Here is a 24,707-nt window from a genome sequence, read left to right as displayed (position 1 = left end):
CCTGCATTATTGGGGATCTATCCTACAAAAGCTCTCAGCTTGTGTGCAATCCAAATGCCCGGGAGCGCGGCGCTGGCACAGTGGAAAGGCTCAGCTCCCAGAGCAGGCTCTAACTAGACAAATATACTGTTTTAGAGTTCCTGCAGAAGGCAAATATCCTGGCACAATCCTGATTTTCGCTCTATTTCTGGTAAGCTCCGGAGTGCCTTTGGCAGCAGGCAGCAGCATTCAGGGCTGGGGTGAGCTAGGGCAGGAAGAACGAGGGGATAAAAAGCCTCTCTTGGTTTGGAAACCCAGCTGCTGGGCATGGGGGTGCTGGCTCGAAAGCTCTTCTGAGAGCTATGCAGTCCATATCCCCTCCGTGAGGGGCCTCAGAGCCAGAGCCAGCATCAGTCCCCAGCAACAAAAGAGCCCCCTAACCTGCAGCAGGGAGGGAACGAGCCTTGAATTCAAAGCTTGTGCCACCACCAGGCAGGGCTTCATGCACACGGGCAGCGCTGCAAGGCTCCGCTCGCGCTCCCAAGGCTCAAACCGGAGCGATTCCCACTCCAGGCACGATGGATTTCTGCTTCTGAAACACAAAAAGACCCCATGCCAGGCATGGCAGTGGTTTGTACGCATGCTAACACGTTACCAATAGCCCCTGCCCTCCTCCTCCGTGCTCACACCCCCCCCCCCCCCCCAAATTATGCAGCACTGAAGCCTGTGCCATTGCAAGATGAGTCCAGAGGCTTTGATTTCACGGTGCAGCTTGTCATCCAGCAGGTACGCTTCTCCCTAGCAGCCTGAAACTGAGCTGCTGGTTGCACCCTACCGATTGCGGGGGCTATATTTAGAGCCAGGTTTTGTTCCTTCCCAAAAGCCATTCTTCTGGAGATCCTAATGACAGTCCTGAGCTGTGCCGTGTTCCTGCCGGAAGCGGGGGAACTTCGGCCTGTGATTATGCTATTTCATCATATGGTCACTGGAAAACAGCAGAACAACAAAGGGATGGGTTTAGCAGCTGCCTCTCCCACTATGAAGGTCGGTTTCCAGAGACTGATTTATCACAAAAAGCCTGCCAGGATAAAAACTGCCCCGAGCACCTTTATGAGCATCCACCAGCAAAGCAGCCGCTCTCCCTTTTAGCTCCATTGGAGCCATCTCCCACCTCCCTGCTGCTGCTTAAGGCAGGGCAGCTGGAAACCCCTTCTCCCAGCACAGGTGAGGATAACCAGGAGGTGGGCACAGGGCAAGGGGACTTCTGCAGTCCCCTGTGGAGCCTCTGCAGAGGTTTAAAGGTGAGAAGCAAGATCTGCAGCTCCGGAGCGCGCCTGACGTTTCAGTTCCCTATAGAAATCAGATGAGGCTATGCACGGAGCAAAGGGACTTCCTCATTAGATTGGGAAGGGCCCTGTTGTGCTCTCTGTCGTGCTCCTACCTGCTGCTGTAAGGCTTCCCATCCCTGTGAGGAGCATGAGATCGGTCTCAGCCCCGCAGTCTTCCTGTCAGGGAGGGCCATGCAGACCTTCCAGCACCCCCTTTCTGCCTGCTTGACCCCCACCCCCAAGTAACACACAAGACCCAGACTTCTCACACCCCTCCCTGGCTGCATCCTATGATTCGATAATTACTCAGCCTCGGAAAGCCAAACCGCTGTGTTATAGTCATCTGAAACCAGACACTCGCATCAGCCTTTCCAAAACTTGCCTTGATCCAAGACACGAGCAAACCCAACGGCCGGGGGTGTTGGGAGCAGCCCGAGGACCAGTGTCTGGGCTGGGAATGCCCATGCATTCCTCAAGGAACTTCCTACAGCTCCTTCGACTTGCGATGGCCTCTCCCATGCAGTCCAGGCATGCCTGATAAAGGCAAACAGTTTAACCCAAGTGGGGTTAAGCTATTTAACTATTAAAGAGTTAAAACTATCAACTACAAAAGAGTTTAACCCAAGTGGGTCATTAGGTGTGGAGTCATCGCTGCAGAAGGCTGCTGACACCAGCCACGAGGGTTCAAACTCTAGTTACAGCACTAGAGAAGCAAAGCTGTCATCAAGGGCAGCATCAGGTTTGTTACACAAAACCTGCTGCTCCAGACTTAAACTGCTCTGCAATTATAAGCAAGGGGCAGAGATGCTTCCGCATTCAGCTCCTGTGGCACTCGTACAGCACTCCTCTGTCACACCAGACGCAGTTAGACACAGCCTACTACACCGGGTGGAGCTGGGACTCAAAAGAGTGCCCAACAGGAGGAACAAGTCCTATTCTTGGAGCAACCAAGAATAGCTGCACACCATAGGATGTAGGTGGCTGCAAAAGAAGCAATTTCATCCTTCTAACCCACCTTCCAGCCCTTTTCCTGCATACAGGCTTCTTTAAAAAGCATCTTGTACTCAGGACTTTGATTTAGTTTGGCTTCAAGCACTCCGGCTCTGATTTAGTTTGGCTTCAAACACTCTGGCTCTGATTTAGTTTGGCCTTGCTTTAAGACTACACCAACTCCAGATCACCTTCCCAGGCCAGTCCTCTGCACTTCTGACCCTGAATGAGCCTCTGGCTCTTTCCCAGCCCTTTTTCAATGCAGCAGCCACAACTCGGATGACTCTGCCCATCCCCGTTGTTGTTGTGTCGTGCTCTCGAACAGGAGGTGGTTGTGATTCACTCGCTGGGTTTGTTTGCTTTGTTTTTCCCTGTTCAATCTGCACAGAGGAAAAAATATTTGCCACCAACATTTTAGGAGAGCAGCATCCCCCACCCTGCGAAAAGCAGCCATCTGCAGGAAACAGCATTGCTGGGAAAGTGAGAAGCTTCCTCCTGGAAATGTCGACGCTCCGAGAGCTTCATGTGAAACTGTCCTAACAAAGATGCTTCACACCCGTGGGACCACGGGAGAAGACAGTGCAGCTGTCAGCGAGGAGTGAAGCTGGTGCTGGCATCGCAGTCCTGCAGCTTGCCACCATTCCCCATCAGTACGAGGCCGGACCCACCTCTCCCCAGCTCTCTCTGGATGCAGTGTTGATGCTCCAGTGGGCACGAAGCTCCCGCAGCACTCGGAGGCGCTGGCACAGCTTTCCCAGGGCAAGGTGAGCTTGGCAGAGCCAAGGAGCTATTGCAGGCAGCTTCCAGGAACTGCCGTGTCAACACCCCCGTCACCCAGGGCAGGCTGCAGGCAGGGGACCCAGCCCAGGAAACCCAAGGCCAAGTGCTTCTTTTCCCCTCATGGGAGCTGCGAGCTCCACACCAGCTCAGAACCTGTCCTCCCTTCCAGCTTCATCTGTCCGGGAGCAATAGGAGAAGAATTAAACTGACCCCATCCTACCCCAAGGTGTAAATGCAGCAGGCAATGAGAGAAGGGCTGTGAGTTTATCTCGCTCTTTGCACGAGTAAAGAGAGACAAACCAACCTCAAGCATGGTACTAGCTAAAAATTCCTTCTGTGCAGCACCAAAGGCCCCAGGCTACAGCGGCCTGACCCAGCCCTGAGGCTGCTCCCTGTCCTCCCTGTGCTCCTCTGCTCCCCTCATGCTCGGTGACTTTCCGGTCAGGAGACAGTCAGGCTGGGATGCCGCATCCCGCTCCATACAGAGGGGCTGTATCCTCCCAGCCCGGGGACACGGCTGTCTCCAGCTCTGCAGAGTAAACACCATCCCTGCTGACAAGCAAAAGCTCCGTGTGGGATGTGAATGCACCTTCTTCAAAGCAAAGCCCAGCTGGTCAGCGTTGAGTCAGGAGAATACACAGAGGCAGGGGGAGGATGGGAATAAAAGGGAAGAGAAGCAAGAACATGGTGTGCAAGGTTGAAGCACTCACTTCTGCACCAGGCTGCTAAGGCTGAACTCCCTCCCACTCTGCAGATCTCAACACAGGGAACTTGCCATCTCCAATCTGCCTTCATTAGGACACTGGGGAGGGGGGTATGGCCAGGAGAGACCCGGCCCCAGCTGCGTGCTGGGCCAGCTGCAGTGGGGAATGGGGACAAAGCCCTTGTCAGTAAAAACGACCTTGAGCACTTCAGCTGTGACCCGAGGTCCGAAGCTGCCCTCAGCCCTTTGCTCCCTGTGTCCTCCTCCTAAGAGGAAGAAATCCTGCACAGTCAGATGTGCTTTCAAGTAACTGATTACCCAGCCCCGAGGGCTGCCTACCCGGGCTGGGGGCTCCAGCCCTCCCTTCGGTGGCAAACGCTCCCAAGCACGTGTTGAAACTGGGCTGATCGTGGGGGACAGCACACCCCTTCCTCACCTCCTCATGGCCTGCGGTGTCAGGGAGGCAAAGGAAAGGCAGGAGAGCAGCCCCGGCCTCGGGGCTGGCTTTGTGCACACTCTATACATGCTACTTTATACCTAGAAAGGCACATCTGCAGAACGCCGTGCTCCAGTTGCCCACTGCCCTGGCCCCACACCACATCCAAGTGCCCAGAACTGTGATGTTACTTCAATCCAGAAGCTCCGTGCACCAAGTCAGGCTGACTGTGCTGCTTTGCCTTCAGACCTGAGCTGAGGTTGTGTCACCTAAACCCAGCTGCATTTTCTTCCCAGCTCGCCACGTCCCATCACCTATTTCTTGCTGTGAAACCGGACAATGAGGGACCACGGGGCAAAGCATCAGAGCGGTTCAGGGTGCTTGCAGCCAGCCCAGGGTGCTGGTGAGGAGAGCAAGGCTGAGGGATGGAAGGGCCGCTGCAGCTTTGCCCAGCACCAATGTCCCCCTCCCCAATAGCACTGCAGTGCAAGGGCAGGATCCCTCACACGCACTGTTCGCTCCTGGAGGAGCTTCTCACTTCACCCACAGGGCTGTAGCATCTCAAGGTGTCACTGCTGAGGCTGTGCCATACCTGGTGCTACTGATGGGCTGTGGCATGTAAGAAACTGAATGACACAAAGAGCTGCCAGCTCCTGCAGAGCCCAGGGCCAAGGCCAGCGCTGCACCACTGCAAAGGCAACAAGCACCCATGCAGACAGCCCGGATCGCTGCTCTTCCCCATCAGCTCAAAGCACCCAGGAGCAGGGCTGGAGCAGCAAAGCAAGCTCTGCACCCTTGTCACCCCAGGGCAAGAGATTAGCCTGCCTACTTGGATACACACAGCAGCAATGTGCTGACCTGCAGGTTTTGCTTTGAACTGTCTGCAGGATTAGAGAAGTTATAAGGCACTCTGGCACCCACAGCATCCCCTTTGCCCCTCAGCCATTGCTTCACCGTCCACGAGAGCCTCCTCTCTGCCCTACTCCTCTCCCACAGACCCTACTCCTGAAGGGTGGAGGTTACAGCAAGCAGAATGTGATCTGTTAAATAGGACACAGGACTGCCAGTAATGAGTGTGCCACACAGCTACGCCTGATACCTCCCTAATTGAAATCCCTCTTGGCCCGTGTCCCAGCTAAGCTCTTAAAAGACAGAAGCAGAGATGAGCACAAGCTGATCCCCTTGCAGTGAAGCGTCCTAACACTAATTGGCTTCAGTGTGTCTCAGTGACAGATTCTCCTTGTGTTCAGTGTCGGGAAAGCCACCCTCTGATTCTGGGAAAGGCGAGACTGACAGTGCCTAAAGGGGCTACAGGAAACCTGGAGAGGGGCTTCGGACAAGGGCCTGTGGGGACAGGCCAAGGGGAATGGCTTGAACCTGCCAGAGGGGAGACTGAGATGAGCTCTTAGGCAGAAGCTCTTCCCTGTGAGGGTGCTGAGGCGCTGGCACAGGGTGCCCAGAGAAGCTGTGGCTGCCCCATCCCTGGCAGTGTTCAAGGCCAGGTTGGACACAGGGGCTTGGAGCAAGCTGCTCTAGTGGAAGGTGTCCCTGCCCATGGCAGGGGGTGGGACTGGATGAGCTTTAAAGTCCTTTCAACCCAAACCAGGCTGGGATTCTATGCCCCTACTCCGCATGCATGGCAAGCACAGCCCATGGAGACAAGGTTCAAACCAACCACTCGAACCCTTTCTCACTCCTCAGCAGTTTCACTCCAGGACAGTCGTTTCCAACCACACCAGCACCCAGCAAATCAACTTCCGCCCTTCTTTCCTGTAAGCAGGGCAAGGGAAACAGTCTATGGAGAACCGCATGACCCCCATCCTCTGCCCAGTCTCAGGCTCTGTGCCTTTCCCCACCTCGCATCCCCTTTCCTGAGCCACTTCATTTACCAGCCGACAAAACAAGCGGCACAATACCAGGAGCAACCCTTCCCTGCTCTGCCTGTCCCCTTTGTGCGCAGAGGGGACACCCCTGAGCCAGGCACCCACCGCCCTCCACCCGCCCGCAGCGCTGGGCCTGCAGGGAAAGGGCATCCTCAAGAACAGCAGCGTAACAGATGGCCCAGAATAAACCATGGGAAATTGGGGTCCTCTGAAGTTGTCAGCGAATGGGGGAGACAGAGGAGCTGTTGTACTGCAGAGCAGCGTGAGAGCCGCAGCTCAGCTCCTCGCGGCTTAACAACCGCCAGCACCCCGGGGACAAGACGGGGGCTTTTGTTAAAGCTTCCCCAGAGGGGATGGATCCAAAAGCTTGGAAGAGACGCGATAAAAGCAGCCAGCGGTCGCCTGCTCTTTTCAACAGCCGAAGCCTGGGCTGTCCTCTAAGCTTGCTGCTTGAAAACAGGTCTTTGTTCAGCTCGTGCTCAGAGCAGAGCCGGTTCTAAGTCCTTGCGTGCCGTTTCACATGTATATATTTTGTCAGAGAATAGAGATCTCGGGCAAATATTTACTCGCTGAACTCAGTGCTAAGTACAACAGATGAATAGGAAATTAACTGCAGGCTGCAAGCACACTTCATTTCTCTCTGCAAGTTCGAGGGAATGGTTACTGTGGCTGCTTCAGGGCTTTCACAGCCTTCCCTAGACCCGGCTTGTGGGAAAACGCATCGGCAACGGAAAAAGACAAGGACTCGGAAGGAACAAGGCTCTAAAAATCCAGTTCAAAGCACTCAAGGGAGGCAGAAGCCCCTTCCGGAGAGCAGCGCCTGTGCTAACGGAGGCCAAAAGTCTCCCCGAAGGGACAAAGGGAAGGAACAGCCCAACTCCCCTCCACAGGCACAGGTAGAACCCCCCCCGGCGCAGGGAGCAGCTGCACCCAGCGCTGCCGCAGCCCCGCTCCGCGGCACTCACCTTGGGGAGCTGCGATGATCCTGGGGTTCACCTTGGAGCGCCCCGCTGCCCAGCCGCACAGCAGGCAGCCCCACAGGGCCAGCGCCAGCCCCACCGGCCGCCTCCTGCCCATGGCGAGCTGCGGAGCGAGCAGCGAGCCCCGGCTTTGCCGAGCCTGACAACTGCAGCGCTGCCTCTGCGAGACAACCAATAGATGGGAGCAGAGGGGCGGGACTCCTCCCGAGCGCCTCAGCACCTGGGTTTGTGCAGGGCTTTCATGGGGGTTTTGGTCCTTCCTTCTTATCCCACCCCCTTCTTCTGTAAGGGGAAGGTGGGAGTCTGATGGCTTTGCTCGCACTGGGGCTCTTCAGCAAAGGTGCAGCTGGCCCAAGGCTTGCAAACAACTTACCCCACGTATGCAAGAGGAATATTAAGGTTGATACGAGGCAAAGAAGAATGCAGATAACGTGCACTGAAGAAGTCAACAGCAGGCAAGGGTACAGAGACAGGTAACAAAGAACTACCGCTCCCAGTCATTAAACAGGAGAACGTGGAGGCCAGAAAGTCCTGCCCCGATATTAACAAGGCTGCAGGAACCACTTGCTAGAATAAGACCCCCCCCCTCTGCCACCAGGAGGATGCAGCAAGGCTGCAGCACATCTTGTGTGCCAGCTCTCTTCCTGTTCCTGCTACCAGAATAGCAAAGGGCCACTTCTAGCAAAGCCACATACTGCTCAAATCTATTCATCATTGGAAGTCAGGAACCCTACGAGACAAACAGCAGGGATGTGGTGATGACTGTGTCCTGCATCCGGGGTCACACCCCCCTCTGCCAGACCAGCCAAACTCATGCTTGGGAGTGTGGGAGTGAGCTGGGGTGAAGAAACCACCCCCTTTCCAAAGATCCTGCCTCTTCCCTTGTGATGCTGCTGTCCTCCCACAGGACAGGGTGCTGAGGCACCAGCCTTTGGAAAGTCACTTTGCTCTGCCAAACCTCCCCATCCTCCTGAGTGCCCATCAGGAGGCCGGGAAGAGCCCATGTGAAGCACTGTGAGGTTTGCTAATGAGAAGAGCAGGGAATTACGTGCAAGGAAAGCCAGGTTGGACGTGAGCAGAATAGGAGAACCCCATGGGGAACTGGGAAGGCTGAGAGAGACGCAGCTGCACTCTTTAAAGTTGGTATTGAAGCATTGAAGCTAGAGCCAGGACTGCTGTGCTCCTGCAGATGAACAGTGGCAGGGCAAGGGGGGGCAGTTTGGAGGAAGCAAGAAACTAATGAGGCAGCTAATGGTGAATTTTAAGGACCCACAGGAATTCCCCCAATCAACTTGAAACACAGGGTTTCATCTTTCCCTTTAAGCAAGCATCTGCTTGGGTAATGACAGGATGATAACACAGGGAACATTCTGCTTTCTCACTTTCAGCCATGGCAAGTCCCAGCCTTGAATCACTTTGTGTTCTTGCTCACCTCGAAACAACTGCCCCTTTCCCCCCATCAGAGGCGGCCCCATTGCTCCCAGAGGTGCTAAACCCTGTTATCACTCGTTTTCTTGCAGAAAAGCCTTCCAAAACCCCATCTCATTCATTCAGACTCTCCCACACTCAGGGGTGACAAAGAAACATCATTTGTACTTCAACAGCCTGAGCCACGCAGCCCATGCTGGCTCCGTTAGAAACACGGGACTTAGCATTCTGCACCACCCCAAATTTGGGCTCCACTATGAGAGCTGCATACGTTATGATCTGCTTTGCCTTTTATGACACGACGCAGCTGGTGGGCTGGGAAATGGGCTTTCAACTCCCACTCTTGACTGAGTTGCCAACTGGAAACACAGAAGGGTTCTGATCAGAGCTGAACGAGGAGTTTCTGCCTCATTAGAACAGTAAACCCTTTGCTTTTCCCTCTTCCTCTGCCCCCATCGAAACCAGCTGGGCACTCCGCACGGTTTGCTTTTAGGGGTGCTTTTCTTCCTACCTACAGATAAACACAGCGCTCCTGTGTGTAAAATTCAGCTTCAAACTACCCCAAGACTTTGGAAGCATTCAGCTCTGGGCTCTTTCGACTTCAACACGAGACCACTCCATCTCCTAGACCAGGAGCTGAGCCACGCCATGAATATAACTGTATCATGGTCCTGGATTCAGAACGATGCTGTAGCATCATCTCCTGAGACTCAGGAGGCAGCCTGGTGCCTAAAAAGAAAGACAAAGCTCCACGAGAGCACTGCCTGCAGCTCAACAGAGGAGCCTGCAGCAGGGGAGGGAAAAGTGAGCGGTGGAACACGAAAATACACAGGAACATCCCACCCAAAGCAGCGGTTACAGCTCTTCAAATGAACGGGGTGCACCAAAGCTGAGCTTTCACCCACTGCTGCCCCCAGAAGCTACAGCTCCCCTTAGCATCCTTTCTCCTCCCCACAAGCTCCTTCAGGGCAGCAGCAGCCTGCGCCTGACTGCGGCTGCAGAAACATCAGGACAGCATTGGGAAAGCAACTCCAGCAGCTGGGCAACATCTGCAGGGCCAAGTGGCAGAGTGGGAGAAGAGCCCACCATGAGTCCTTCCCAAGGGCAGGGCTGTCCCGCAGCACACACAGCACAGTGCAGTGCTCACATGGTGCTCCCAAGCCCACCCTGTGCGCTGGGGAAGAGCCTAGAGCTGATGTCAGGGTTGCTCCAACCCTGTCCCAGTTTGCAGGAGGTGCTGAGCACAGAACAGGGCCCTGAATACACCCCGAAACCTGCTGTGCATTGACTACACACCCACCCAAAGCAGGCAAGTGCTCTTGTGAGAGAGTCTGTTTGCTCAGCCACATCCCGTGTCCTCCGCTAGCCAACAAGGAGTGTTGACACAAGCGATGTGATTCCGGGCACAGCCCCTCCTGCAGAGGTTTCCATCTGCTCCCCTCAAGTATCAGAACTTCCACAGTGCAACTTATGTGCAGCTTTTTCCAGATCATGCTGCTCGGTTCCAACACGGATCAGGAGCAGCTTCCCCTGAGGAACCTGTAAAAAGCATCAAGCACAGATTTTCCTCGGGAGGAACAGTTCTATTCATCACTGCAGACAGGCTGCTGGATGTCTGTGGCCCAGGCAGTGTAACTGTGATGAAACCTCCCTTTTTACTTGACATCTTCTCATTAGAGAGGAGCTGAACACCTTGTCAATGACAGGAGCAGCGGGACTGAGCACCCTCAGCAAGCGTGCTGATGACACCGAGCTGTGTGGTGCAGTGACACGCTGGAAGGGATGGGATCCAGAGGGACCTGGACAGATGGGACCATGTGAACCTCATGGAGTTCAACAAGGCCAAGGGCAAGGTCCTGACCCTGGGGCAGGGCAATCCCAGCACAAACAGAGCCTGGGAGAGTCTGGAGGGAGCAGCCATGAGGAGAATGACTTGGGGGTGTTGGGTGAGGAGCAGCTCCCCGTGACCTGGCTTCAGTGTGCTCTTGAGCCCAGAACCCTCCTGTGTGCTGGGCTGCACCCCCAGAGTGTGAGCAGCAGCTCAGGGAGGGGATCCTGCCCCTCGGCTGTGCTCTGGGGAGACCCCCCTGCAGCCCTGATCCAGCTCTGGGGCAGCAGCACAAGAGGGACGTGGAGCTGCTGGAGCGAGGCCAGAGGAGGCCATGGAGATGCTGCGAGGGCTGGAGCAGCTCTGCTCTGGAGCCAGGCTGAGAGAGCTGGGCTGGGGCAGCCTGGACAAGAGAAGGCTCCTGAAGGGGAGACCTCAGAGCAGCTCCAGTGCCTGAAGGGGCTGCAGGAAACCTGGAGAGGGGCTTGGGACAAGGGATGGAGGGACAGGCCAAGGGGAATGGCTTGAACCTGCCAGAGGGGAGACTGAGATGAGCTCTTAGGCAGAAGCTCTTCCCTGTGAGGGTGCTGAGGCGCTGGCACAGGGTGCCCAGAGAAGCTGTGGCTGCCCCATCCCTGGCAGTGTTCAAGGCCAGGTTGGACACAGGGGCTTGGAGCAAGCTGCTCTAGGGGAAGGTGTCCCTGACCGTGGCAGGGGTTGGAGCCAGAGGAGCTTTAAGCTCTCTTCCAACACAAACCTTTCCAAGATTATTCACAAGAACACAGCAATTACCTTGTGCTAACCCCAGGCCAGGAATGTGACCCTGGCAAACAAGCGGTAGATGTGACGGGTTTGAACACACACCAATCTTCCATGGAAAGAAAAACATCAACACCACAAGCATTCCAATCCCTGCAATAGCCAGGCAATATCTTTCCTCTGTTGTGTCTTCTCCAGAACCAGACATGCACATCTCAATCTTCGGCTGTTATCAGCAATGGCAGCTTCAGGTGATGCAAGGAGACCTTTGTGAACACGGCACAAGGGGCTGAGGATGCTCACCAGGCCCGTCGTGCCACATGTGTGCGTGTGCTTCCATAGTCCCTCCTGAGATAAGACTGTGAGACTGTACGTTGTGACACAGAGCATGAGAAATCCTCTGGGACACTGCTGCAGGATGGGCTGATGTCCCATGAGGCTGGGACATGAGTACAGGGCTTTGGAAGATCAGAGCTTCTGTTTCTTACCCCTTGCATTATGCCTTTGGGAACAAGTTGATTTACTAGCATGGAATTGAGAGGAAAAGAGCAAAATTCCACTCCCTATTTCTTTTGGCACTGACCAACAGGTCTTCCAGGTGACAAAGTGAGGTGGGAAGGAAGCAAAGCAGATTATCTGCAAGCTGCTGCATTCTGCTTTCAACACCCAAGTCCTCCTCCCTAGCTCACACCCCTTGCAGGACAGCACAGCAAACCTATTGCCCCAAGAAGCATCATTAAATGTGTCAGAAGCCCCCATGTGCTAAATGCCATCCCCAGGGCTCCAAAAGTGAGGCAGAGAAGAGGTGAAGGAATCATGTGCCCCAGGACATCTTTTTCTAGGTGACATGGTCCAGTGTGAGGCCTCCCTGCCCATGGCTGAGGGTTGGAACTGGATGATCTTTAAGGTCCTTTCCAGCCCAAACCATTCTGTGATTCCATGCCCAAGGCAACCAGAGCCATCTCGCACTCCCCTTGGAGAGCAGCACAAAACCCCTCACTGGGACTCCCTTTCTCCAGTGCTTTCCCCTCTGCTGCTGAGGGGACCCTCAGGGTCACCCCACCAGCACCTCCCAGCCCAGAGCTTCACAACACCCATCGCAGGAGCTCGCAGAGGTGCTGCCTGTGGAATAGCCACAAACGCAGCCCATCTAAATGACCCTCTTCATTAAGCACCCATCTGCCTGACAAACACATTCACCTGAGTGCTTGTCACACTAACAGCAGCACTGGCAATAGCTGTTCAGTGAGAGCTTCCTGACAGAGCAGGAAAGCAGATAAAGCAGATGCACATCCATGACACCGACAGCCAAACGTGGGCACACCCCTCAGACACAGATGCCAAAGGCTTTAGGTGGCGTAATAAAACCCAATGCAGAGCCCAACATAGCTAAAAGGATGTTAAAACTAAAAACAACAGCAATAAGTTGCTCTGTTGAGACTGACCCACCACAAGAGCTGCAGGTTGATATATTAATGCTGCACAATGTGTCAGCTCTGGCTTTCTATTAAGGCTCAGCAGGCCAGGCTGTGTTCTGCTTACCTGGACCTCTCGGTGGCTCTTTTCCCAACTGCTGTGCTCCTCTGCTTCCTGCCAGGGCCTGGATTCCAGGGCAGCATCACCCCATGCTGCAGAGCAGCCACCGCGCTCCCCTGTGGAACACTGTGTTTCAGCAGTGGGCAAAGCAGCCTCCTCAGCAACACTGACTCCCACTGAATGGCCCTAAGAAAGGCCCAGCCCTGCCATCCCATAAGCAAGCTTATAAGCCCCCTTTCTCATCTCCATTAAACCCACACAGTCCTCGTGGTAAGACACAAGTTCAGGTTCACTCCACAATCTGCTCTCCCATCCCCTGCCGTAAACACGGGCTGGAATTGAAGTCTGCATTTTCCTCTAAGGAACTAAGCAAGTTACCTGGTCCTCAGGAAGCCACTTCAAACTGCTGCTGGGAAACACGCCAGTGGAGCCTCTTACAAGCTCACCAGGCATGTTAAGATGAAGCTCAGGGAAGTAAACTACTTGAAAGAGATTACATTGACCTCGTAGTGTTTGAGTGCTTCCAGCAGCGTTATCTGTCTCGCCAGGGAGAGGCAGCTCAGAAGTAGTCCATTTCCTGCTCCTCCTTCCCAGTTCAGCCCTTGCTGGCCAGCTCTCAGCCAAGTGATGCAGAAGGCAAGGGCCTGCAGATCAGCACTGTTCTTGGCTCTCAATCGAGAGCCTGTTCGGTGACACGAAGGCTCAGCACCACAGATGCGCTGGTTTCTCTTCCCATCAGAGGGAGGAAGCTCTCCATCTCTCTCAGCAGGACAGTGGGAACAGCTCAGGAGCTTGGTTTTACCTTGAAAGTCTCAAAACTCTTGTAGAAGACACTGGCCTAGGTAGGAAAGAGCTGCCCTTCCTTGTGCAGCTTCATGCCCATTACCTGCTTCCTGGTTTTTCAGCATCCAAATCACTTCCATGCAACTCAACTGGGAAAGCCACAAGCAAGTAGGTCACAGACTGTTGGGAGGGGATGAAGAGAAGGATGAAAACATGAGGTGGAAAAAGAATAAATGGACATGAACTTGCTTGACCAGACACCAGCTGGCAGGATCCATGGGATGATTGAGTTATGTGTAACTGAAGATCCTCTGGGATGAAAGCATTTAATGCCAGGGAGTTAGAGCTGAGAAAGGCATCCTGTGGAGACAGGACTGTAAACATTTCAGCCCTTCCCTGGAATGGGGCTGTACTCAAAGGACTCACACACAGGGTAAACAGTGTGGAGTCTGTCCTGCAGGATTCCAGGGGGATTACAGAGCAACGCTGCCACCAGCAACACTTTCTGCTTTAGCAAGAGCGAGAGGTTCCTTCCTACTGCCCTTGTCACCTGGTGCTGCTTCAGTCCCAGGCACCCAAAACTGAAACCTCAGAGCTTTCCAGGACCAGCACCCCCTTTGGAGCGTGGCATCCCACAGGTTACCTGTGCCGCAGCCCCATGGCTGCACATCTCCTTCCAGCTGCGGAACACACTTGTGGGTCATGGACTCTGAAGCTGTGGCCAAGCCAAGGACTGCTTGCTGCAGGGTACGGGGACACTACAAGTCTCTCTGGGTTTAAAGAAGCAGGTTGTTTGGGTCTGTGAACTATAAACACCCCATAGCTAGCTCTAAAAGCCCCTAAACTTCAGCCAATTGGATGCTGGAAAATCTCTTTCAGATGGATCTTTCTCTATTCATCCTGTTCTTATGTTTTTTCTGCAGCATCTGCTATTGGCCACTGCAGGAAATAAAAGCATCACTCATAAAAGTGATGCTTTTATCACTCCTCGAGCGGAACCCCACAGCTCTGCAGCTTCCCCTCAAACTCAACAGCTAAGCTAATGCACCCTGCTGACCAAGTGGGCCACATTCTTAAGGTATCTTTTCCCCCCACCACTGAAATAAGAAGTCTCAAAGTGGTTTTGAGACAAGCATTCTGTGTGCTGGCACTCTGGAAATCACCTCAAGGGACTGTGTGGTCAGAAATGCTCCCCAAACTCCCTGTTCTCACCTTAAAAGCATTGGAGAGGGAGTTTGTTTCAGGCTGTTTGAAGTTTCCAGGCTCAGTTCAAGAGGACTGGAGTCAGGAAGCTTCACGTTCAAAGCCAGTGGCTCAGCCATTGTCTTGGCTTCAAAGGGCAGGGCAGGGGATGTTTATCCTCTTCCGTCTGACCTTTCCTTTTGCTTACCATACTCTTGAACGCAAGCATCCTTGTAAGGCAGAACTGGAACTACATGCACTGATTTAGAAACACTGATTTACAAATATCAGAATATTATAAATATAGAAGAAAATAGCAGGAAATAGACATATTTTCATAGTGTGACATTTTTAGCACACTTCTGCTTTCACCCATAGTCAGTTGCCTTAAAATCACGCTGCTTTATTGTGATGAGCTCAGTGAGCATCACAAGGACAGTTCCTTAAAAGGATGCTTTGTGGCTAAAACCAGAGCTTCCCTCTTCTAAAGAAATACGTTGGTTCTTGTGAGGAAAGGGACTAAATCCCCCCTGGAGGCTGTCCTGTCTTTAGGCTCTCACCTTATTCCTCATCAGTTGTCCCAGCATCAGTAAAACCTTCCTCCTTTCTCCAAAGCTTGCCTGAGAAAGAGGAAGATCAAGACTTCATTACTGCAAAGGAAACAATTAAAAGAGGGGTCCTGCTGCCCCCTCTTCCCTTTGCCTTCCCCTTGGGGAGACCATTTAGCTCCCAGGATCAGCCCAAAGCTGAAGGAAAACCAAACAGGATTAGGTGTTTCTGACACTTTGGCATTCCCACAAGGACAGAGCTGAAAGCAGCCAGGAAACCACTGAGTCCTTTGCAAGGAAATCAAGCTGATGTTCAAGGGCTCTGCCAGACAAATTCCCTGCTGCTGCTCACATGGATGTACCCTAGAAACCCTGAGGGAGATGCTGAGCACTGGAGAAAGGCACCTTCAGCAGGCTTGTGAATCAGTGGCCACGATGGGACTGGGATGGATAGGCCTCTGGCTCCTGTACATTGAGCTGGGCTTTAGTTGCTCTGCTGCCTTTCCCAGCTCAGGAATTGGCTCCTGTGCCAGGGTCCTTCAAGCAGGAGACACTAAGAGCCTCTGTTTGGCTGGGGGAGCAAGGAAGAAACATTTATTCCTGAATCCTGGAGACATGGGAGGATGAGGGGAAATGGCTCCAACACCAGTCATTTGGAGCCAGAAAGCGAGGCTGAAGAGCTAGAAACCTTGGCAGTTTGTGATCTGACCCAAGCACACCCACACCAGAGAGCCTGTGTCTACAGTCACTACCTCAGACATCAACTTCTGCTCCTGGGATAGGTTTTGCCCTTTGTGCTCACTTCACATATGGTTGTGAAAGCAGAAGATGGAGGTGGGCAGTCACATAGGCCGTGGGACTGCAAAAGCCATCAGGATGCAAAGCCTGGGACATAGTGCTCCGTCTCCATTTCATCCTTTGGCTGGAAATCCACCCCATCACACACACACCCAACACTGCTTTGCTGCTCATGGAGACAGTGAGCTCAGGAGTGTCTTAGAGTGAAAGAGCCATCAGAGATGGCCAAAGTAGGAAAGCAGAGCACATCTGGTTACAAACAACAAGGTTACAGGAGTACAAAGAGCTGCTGGTACTACTCCTGTACACACTCAATCACTGCTTCCCATCACCTCACTGTAGGCAAAGAAGGAACTGAACCAAAAAACTTTTATGTCAGACCCAGAAAATCCCTACTGCAAGTACTTACACTTGGGAACTGTGCTCTGAGCTCCAAAGGCCAGCCAAGCACCCCCCAGTCTGCTCCTGCAGCAGCGCCAGTGATGCTTGGCTGGTGAACAGAGCGTGGCGGATGCAGGATGCACGTAAGTCCCAATGAGAATGGATGCACCTCTAACCCAAACCCAGAAGGACTAACCTAAGCTGGTGCAGGAGGAGGAGGGGAAGGTGTCAGGGCAGCAGCACCAGGGATGGAGCACAAGGAACAGGCAGGAGTCAGCACATCACAACTTCCCTGCAGGAAGGCAGTGCTCGACTTGCTGCTGCAGAGCCAGAGCTGAGGATCCCTGAGCTTCCACACTCCTACAGGAGCTCCTGCAGCAAAGTTTCCCCTCCTCCTCCTCCTTTTCCTCCAGCACCAGCCCTGCAAGTGCCAGGCAGAGCCTCTCTTCCCATCCCTGCATCTCTAAATCTGCCTGGTTGCTGAGCATGTCTATTCTAGGCAGCCAAAGGCAGGCGAGATGAGGGAAGCGAAGCGCACGCAGCAGCCGCATCGTGAACAGCATCAGTGCCAAGTTCTGCTCTGCTATAGCCAGTTCAGACAGAGAAGGTGGCTCATGTGGTGCTCCAAGCCAAGTATCACAATTTGCAAAAGAAATCAGGAAAAAGTTCTTTCTATTCAAAAGAGCCAGGCAATTCTCAATTATCTGGGACACAGGGAAAAGCATATTTCTGCCTTTATAAGGGAAGAACACTAAATGTGATTCAACAGTGATCAAACCCTAAAAACGAGTTCAGGACAGAAAAGAAAGACCATTTTGGGACAGCAATAATCCCAAGCTGAGGGTTGACATGGAACAGCAAAGCAGACCAGTCCCTGTGTTCCCAAAGCAAGCCCTGCCAGCCCTGAGCAGGGCTGGGAGAGCCGGCTTGGGGCAGCAGCATCTGCAATACAGCTAATCCCAGGAGGATGGAGGGCTGATAGCAGGGCTTGTGGAGAAGAGAGGGAGGATGATGGGCAGATGCTGTGAACTCCCCCAGCAAAGCAAGGAGTGAAGGCACCAGGGATGGGGGCTAATGAATCAGTTTTCACCCATGCAAAATCAGAGCCATCATCTGGCCTGGGTGGGTGTATCAAATCAGGAAAGCTGGTTATGTCCATCACATCCTATATCCTACATATTGAAAAATTAAAGCAGTCCCTCCCCTCCTGAGACTTAATCCTCTAGACAGGATTAAAGTCTATCAGTCAATGAGCTACATCCTGGAGAGAACAACCCAGCATTTGCTGGGTAAGAGCTGAGATCCTATCAGCAGCGCATGGAGAGGAATTAGAGGGGAGCACAGGCAGCCTGAAGGTAGGAGAGCATTTTCCACTCTTAGCTTCACTGCTAATGCATAATGGCATTCCAGGGAAACCAGCTCCCATGCCTTATTAATCTCAATGATACAATCAGAGTGAAGCCTGGCCCAGCTCTGGCTCCTCTCAGCTGCCATTGACTGGGGTTGTCTTTGGGACCCCCAACACAGCCCCCAGAATGAGAAGACACTCTGTAGCCAGACTAACCTGTAGCAGTCACAAAGCACTTGTCCCAGGTCATTCAGCAGCATCTCACACTCTGGCAACTGCCTCAACCCTCGTGTTTCTCATTTACTCCTTTTACTGTCACCAGTGTGGTGGCCATGACCTCCTGCACCTGGTTCTGAGCTTGCAGGACTCACCAGCCTCACCCAACACAACGCTCCAAGAGACGTGATGCTTCTCTGCAGAGCCTTCTTGGAGCTCAAGCAGTTCTTTTGTACTGGCCTAACTCCTGGTAGGAGGATGTGCAGGTCAGCTGCACCCCAAACACTGCTCTAACAGATACAGATACTCCGTTAGAGGAGTGCCCTCTGCTGATAGAACAGTCCCACAACAGGCGAAAAATTGCTCTCCAGTTCCCTCCACGCCATGGTAACACAACCCAGGACAGATCACAACCCAAACAACAGGCAAGTGAATAGAGTCCATTTAATACAGTTCAACACAGAGGAGCCACAACAGCAACACAAGATGGACTGAGGCACATCAGGTGGGCAGGAACGAGACAACAGGCAGGAGAATAAGACTGTAGAACATCTCTCCAACACACAGAGCCACCTCTTTCTCCCTGCTGGACCAAGTCCTGAGGTCTTGTCTCTGCCTGCCAGGAGGAGGAGACTGAAGAGGGCTATGTGGAAGAGCTGCTCTCACCCAAACAGGAGCACACTGCCCACCTGCAAGGAGAGGAGCAGCCACCCCACCTGCTCCATGATGGAGAGAGGAACCCAGTGCAGAGAAGAGTTTCAGCGCCAAGTCTCAGAGAAGGAATGTCAGAGCTGCCTCAGCACAACTCACCAGTGCAGCTTCTCCTGCCCGAGAAGCTAGGGAGCTCCACCAGCAAAGATGAGCTCCAGGGCAGCCTGAATGTCCCCTCCAGTGGCCTGCAGGGCTCGGAGGCTCAGCTCGTCATCGTGGATGCCCATGTCTCGCAGCTGCTGAAGCTGTGGTTGCCACTGGCTCTACAGACAGGAAACAAAAGAAGCTAAGGGTAGGTACAAGCGTCCAAGTGGAAAGAAACCAGTCTTCCCACAGCCTACTCTTCCACACTGCACCCTCCCACCTCTCTCGAGCTCACGTGTGCAATGCTAAGCGTGCAAACAGATCTTGAAAGCTCAAAGACTTGCTGAAAACTCCCCAAATCCGCCACTTCCACCCAGTACTTGAGCATTGGTCTATCAGGCCTCCTCCAAGAAGCACTTCTTTAGTGATGCCCCTTTCTGCTCTGCCTCAGGAGGCAGCTGGAAGAATCACTCCACCCTGCAACACTCAATGCAATACAGGCCTTTCTTTCATGGGCGGTGGAAGGAAGAACCTGTGACACTGACCTGCAGGCTGGGCTGCCCCGAGGCTTGCAGGGCATGCTGTAAGGCCTGGCTGAAGAGGTCATTGGTGATGGGTGTTCCTGACTGGACACCGGATGACATCGGGGAGGTCCCAGAGGAATGACCCTAGGAGGAAAGAAGCTGTACGTGAAGCAGAACACTTGGCACAGGAACCAGGGCCACAGCGCAATGCCTGCTGCACCCCCTGCATCGTGTTTACTGGAGCCCACATGGGAGAACTCGGCCCACACCTGAGCAGGGTTTGCCCTGGTTCTGTGCTCCAGGAGGCCCTCCCAGGGTTGCTGCTGTACCTGGGTGCCAGGAGTGGGTGTGTGGGAGCTGCTCTCTGGGGTGCTCGCCAGTGCCAGCGCGGTGGCCAGCTCGCTCTGGGTGATGGGCCGCGGCCCAGCAGCCCCAGTGTAGCCAAGGGAAGCCGGGCGGGAACCAGAGGTGCTGCTGGATGGTGTGGATCTGGTGCTCTGCATGGAGGAAAAGGAAACAAAACCACCTCAGATGCTGGTGTCCATGTCCCAGGGACATCTGGCTGGTGTGATCCTTCCCAGGGCTTCTTTTCCTACAATACTTGCAAGTCACAAGTGCAAAGCTTTTAAGAGCTAACCATGGCAGAAGGGGATGTGCTTTTTCCCACAAACCTTTCAATGTATCATCCATCAGCTTAAAACCAAAGTGTTCTTAGCCTGTAACAAAACAATTAGCTGTTAACTGGTACTTTTGGGGACTAAATATGCAATTTCTCCTATAAAATACTTTGCCCTTTGGAAAGTTCCCTATATTGCAGAAGGAGGGCAGGGACCAACACTCCCACCCTTCTCAGTCACACTCATCCATCATCCACGCACAACTCTCTGCATCAATCTGGCCATCAAGCTGAGGACAAGTGCTGTCCCAAGTTGTACTTCTGCATTGTTCTATTGGGACCCTACCTCAGCACACAAGAAAATCCTACCATGAAGAACATCCAAACACACCACAGTCTGTGTCTGTCTCCAGGATACCCCTAGAGCAGCTTGTGATGCTCATGAAACAGGAAGAAAGAAAACCTTTGGAGGCTTTAAGGGCAAGTCCATTCCACCTCATTTGGCTGCTTACCTGGTGGAAGTCATCTTCATCATCAGAGAGACCTTCGAACAGAAAGCCACCTGCAACAGAAAGGAAAATCAGATGGAGAAAAGTGGGTGCTGGCTGGAATCGGACACCAGATGAGAATCCCATGGAGCCCTTGGCCACACAGCTAGGACAGAGGCCTCAGCACCAGCAGTTTCATGTGCAGCAGGTCAGTGCGCACCACCTGCACAAAACAGAGGCCACACACAGGACTCTCCTACCAACAGTCGCCACACACACTCGGCTGGGAGAGGCCCTGAGACCAGCGTGTGTCAGTACAGCTTCGCCTGCAAACCCTGCAGCACATCCTTTCTGCAGGGTCCCCACTGAGGTGTGTGCCTGAACGTACCTGGCATGTCCCGATAGGAGCCAGAGGACATGCCCCGGGAGGATGTGTCTGGGGCTGGGAGCGGGGTGCTGCCAGCCACCGAGTGCAGGACAAGGACAATGGCATTCACCAGGGCAGGGTGAGCTGGGATTAGCCTGGAAAGAGAGAGGAGAATGAGCTGGGGACACAGGGAAGTGAGCAGCTCCACACCAGCCAAGACCCTCCCAGCACAGCAGTGCCCAGCACTGCCCCACCACTGCTGCCTCTGCCTGGATAGCAAGGTACCTCCCTACACTGTGTCACACAGCTAAAGCAGCTGGGGCTCCTTGATCCCACGCTGACCCTCCCATTGTAAGCATGTTCCCTATGCTCTCATAGGAGCAAGTCTGTGCTGTGAGCAACCAGATCCAGGTTTGAACCTAGGTAGGACAAGGGGTGATGGGTTCAAACTGAAACAGGGGACGTTCAGGTTGGATATAAGGAAGTTCTTTACTATGAGGGTGGTGAGGCCCTGGCACAGGTTGCCCAAAGAAGTTGTGAATGCTCCATCCCTGGCAGTGTTCAAGGCCAGGCTGGACAGAGCCTTGGGTGTAGTGTGAGGTGTCCCTGCCCATGGCAGGTAGGCTGGGACTGGATGATCTTGAGGTCCTTTCTAACCTAAACCATTCTGTGATTCTATGAACCCAAGATGATGACAGCCCCATATCCCACTAAATATCCTTTGGTTATTAAAGCAGAGGTAGATGTATATCAAAGTATCAGCTCCCTCTTTCCTGCTGCTGAGGAAGAAGTGTCCTATCCTGAATCTCTGGCCTGGTGTATCTGCCTGGCAGGCAGGAGCAGAACTCTCCAGCCCACCCAAAGAGCAGCAGCCTATACAACAGCACAACAAAGGCACTGCTTAGTCACTGCACCAGCTTATGTGAACTTACGTGTCCAGCATGTTGGGGTCTGCAAACACTGAAAAGAGATCCTTGTCCTGCAGGACTCCTGGGAGGGACCAGGAAACACGACGAGAAAGAGACAGGATACAAGAAGCAGGAGCCAGTCAAACAGGAGCCATGGGAAACACCAAAAGAATTCATTGTTTTTCAGGAACTGAGTCACTGGCAGACAGTGTAAATACTCTGTCATTGTTCTCCCTCGAAGCATTTACGTCTTTCTGGAGAGACTCTGGAGCACAGTCACACACCCAAGGGATGGGGCTTTCCCAGATCCCACAGGCTGTGCTCCAGCACAGACAGCTCCACCCTAAGGGCAGGATTAAACCCGGCTCACTCCAGCCAGGCTGTGACTGCACCCCATAGACCACTTCCCTCACAGCAATGTGCCAAAAAGCCAAGTAACATCCAGGCCAGAAGAACCTGGATTTAATGAGCATGCTGCAGCAGGGAAGAAGCATCTATCCCCACTGCTCTCCTTTGGGCTCCTTTTGAAGCCGTTATCCATTCCCAAACGCTACCAATGGAGCACATCTACAACGGATACATGAGTAGGCACTGACTCTTAATGTTCAACAAAGGGACCAAAACGGCACTTTCTGCAGAGAAAGGGAACTCTCCCTTTCCCCTGGCGGGAATTAAATACAGATTAACTTTATCTGGCTTTCCTCAGATCCTCTGGATCACATCTGGACTCACCCAAAGCAACAGGGTCACTACTGAGGCCAGGCGTAGCTACAATGATCTGATCCAGTGACTCCTTGTTCCCCAGCATCTTGAAGACCTGAGAAGAAATTAGAACAGATGAGCAGAGGCTCCACTGTGACACCCTCCTCACAGAGAGAGGACAGACAAAAGGCACCAGCCAGCCCAACGTGAGGCCCCACTCACTGCATCTCTGTAGGCAGGACTGCTGTGCAGGGCAGTGTGAAGCACCCGGAACTCCCGGACTGCTGCCACCTTATCCACAGGCTCTGAGGGAGGAAAAGCAGAATAAAACACAGTTCTCCCTCTGTCAGCCTTTTTTACATGCCACTGGGACTTCAACAGCAGTGGTGATTCCTTAATGCCCCTGCATTCAGCTCACCCAGAGACGAAGGGCCCAGACTAATGACTGTCTCAGTAGAGCTACCACAGCGCAACAAGTCACTGCATTCTCAGCTTCTACACACACGAAAGGAGCTGTACGCAAGCGACAGCTCTAACCTAACCCATCTTATTCCACACACACAGACCAGGAACACACACACACATACGTCTGCTCATCCCTCAAGCTGAGTAACCAGTCGCTTTGCTCCTGGTTCTCTGGTAACACCCTAAAACTGATCATAGTCATTAAGGGATATTCACTACCCACATTACATAGCTCAATCCTTAAGTCTCCCATCAGCAAGAAAACATAACACCCCTTTGCTGCTATTAGAGGTGGAGAGTTCCCCCCCAAAACACGTTGATCAATTCCTCCTGCACACCCCCCGTCAGCCTCCCAGAAACAACTGACAAGAGAAGCTGTTCCATGGCCACAAGGAGCCCACACACTGAACATAGAGCCAAGGAGATCTAAGCAGTACCCCGCAGTCTCCTCCTCCTCACCTGGTTTCTGGTCAGGCTCAGGCCAGGACTTGCGCAGGACATGAACAGTGGAGCCCGACTGGATGCCATAAAAATCAAGTGTCTGATCATCCCTCAGCTTACGGCCACAGTAGATCAGATCTAGGAGAGAGAAACACCTGAAGAGAAACGTCTAAAGATGAGCAACTAAAGTTAAACATCTCCAGCACACTCAGAAAGGGCCTAGGGGTTAGTGCTCCACATGTGCTGGGGTCAGCAGCACAGGGCCTCCATAACAGAGGGAAATCGTGGAGCTGAGTCATAGAATGTGACTCTGCCACCTCCTTGAGAAGAGCCCACCTCTCCCACAGAGCTCACAAGGACACATTGCTGTCAGTAAGTCAAAGGATGCCTTAACAAGAGCATCAACACTGCAGGAGCACTGTGATCCCAAGCAAACACTATCTGTATCACAAGGCACTAAGGCCACCACAGCGCACCAGAGGCTCTGGAACATGCCTTGATCCCTCACACTGCGCCAAGTCTTCCCACCGGCCCAACAGCACAAAGCATAAGGACGTTTGTGTCCTGGCCGCAGTGAGGAGAGGAAGGGATGGCCCCAAGCAGCAGGAGGCCACAGCGCGTGGAGGCACCCACCGATGAGCTCGGGGTCCGGGACGGACTCCTGCAGCTTGCCGGTGATGAGCTGCTTGAGGTAGGAGATGCTGCACCCCCCGAGCGGGCACTCCCCCAGCTCTGTCTCTGGCAAGTGCAGGATGGATTTGGGAGCCAGGGGCTGATCCGCCAGCTTCACCGCGATGTGCCACTCGGGCAGCGCCATCGCAGCCTCCGCACCGCCCGCAGCCGCGCCGGCCTAGACCCTGCCGGGGAGGGAAACAAACCCGAGTGAGCCTCCGCGTTAACCAACCACCACAGCGTCAGCCGCCCCGTGCCGGGAAACGCTAACGGGAGGCAGCACAGCCCAGACACGCTGTCAGGTCCCAACCCCTGCCTTAACCAGCGCTGAGGGGAGGCCCCCGCCAGCGGAGGAGGAAGCCAAGCGCAAGGCCCGGTTCTCCGGGTAGACACCCCCCCCCTCCTCCCTCCAGCCCCCGAACCCCCCGTTTGCCGGTGCGGAGACCGGGAGCGAGGGGCCCCGGCGGTCCCCGCTGCTCACCCCCTCCGCGGGCAGGACCCCGACCTGCGCTCCCCGCGGCGCCCCAGGGCCCGCAGCCCAGCGGAAGTGCTGCGCGGTGCACGCTGGGAAACCGAGTCCGCCGGGACACGCGGGACGCGGAGCTGCCCTCCCGTTAACGTTAACGGCGCTGATGGAGCCTTCCCGCAGGGCAAGGGGCTCCTGTAGTCCCTAGAGCAGGCAGGAGCCTCCCCTGAGCCTCAGCCCCGTCTTGTCACCCTCTCCCAAAATAAGGAGACTCCAGTGCCGCTCCAGCCACCAAACCCCGGGCCAGGGAGGCAGCTTTTGGACAAGAGCTGTTTGTGATCTAAAAAAAGGCCAAGTTACCATGAAAGTACAAAGTA

At 53.9% G+C, this 24,707-nt stretch overlaps 2 protein-coding genes across 5 annotated transcripts in view; both read right to left on the bottom strand.

The window, feature by feature from the left end:
• Nucleotides 1-24,707, bottom strand: part of SEMA7A (semaphorin 7A (John Milton Hagen blood group)) — a 140,520-nt gene that overhangs the window by 18,071 nt on the left and 97,742 nt on the right. For 2 of the 3 annotated variants that reach the window (XM_061447325.1, XM_061447326.1), the window contains exon 1: nt 7,065-7,204. The exons of the other annotated variant lie outside the window; for it this stretch is intronic. In XM_061447325.1, the coding sequence (XP_061303309.1) occupies nt 7,065-7,176 (112 nt within the window). In that variant the 5' untranslated portion in view covers nt 7,177-7,204. Of the gene's footprint in view, nt 1-7,064; nt 7,205-24,707 lie in introns of those variants that run through there. 3 annotated transcript variants of the gene reach the window in all.
• Nucleotides 14,976-24,431, bottom strand: UBL7 (ubiquitin like 7). Of its 2 annotated transcripts, XM_061447337.1 has the most exons (12): nt 24,346-24,431; nt 23,826-24,049; nt 23,211-23,330; nt 22,509-22,591; nt 22,317-22,401; nt 21,609-21,666; nt 20,698-20,831; nt 20,334-20,383; nt 19,535-19,702; nt 19,227-19,349; nt 18,697-18,860; nt 14,976-15,215 (listed from the first exon to the last, which is right to left on the bottom strand). In XM_061447337.1, the coding sequence occupies exons 2-11, from the start codon at nt 24,007-24,009 to the stop codon at nt 18,723-18,725; spliced, it is 1,143 nt and encodes a 380-aa protein (XP_061303321.1). In that variant the 5' UTR covers nt 24,010-24,049; nt 24,346-24,431; the 3' UTR covers nt 14,976-15,215; nt 18,697-18,722. The 2 variants fall into 2 exon arrangements, with proteins under 2 accessions (XP_061303321.1, XP_061303320.1); XM_061447336.1 differs by lacking the exon at nt 14,976-15,215 and having other exon boundaries at nt 18,317-18,860.

This window comes from Pezoporus flaviventris, unplaced genomic scaffold (genome assembly GCF_033815535.1).
Source record: "Pezoporus flaviventris isolate CSIRO_AGI_PZ_B2104156 unplaced genomic scaffold, CSIRO_AGI_Pfla_v1 ptg000006l, whole genome shotgun sequence".
Taxonomy (NCBI): Eukaryota; Metazoa; Chordata; class Aves; order Psittaciformes; family Psittacidae; genus Pezoporus; species Pezoporus flaviventris.
Note: the sequence above shows the minus strand (reverse complement) of the source record. Positions and strands in the feature narration are given on the sequence as shown.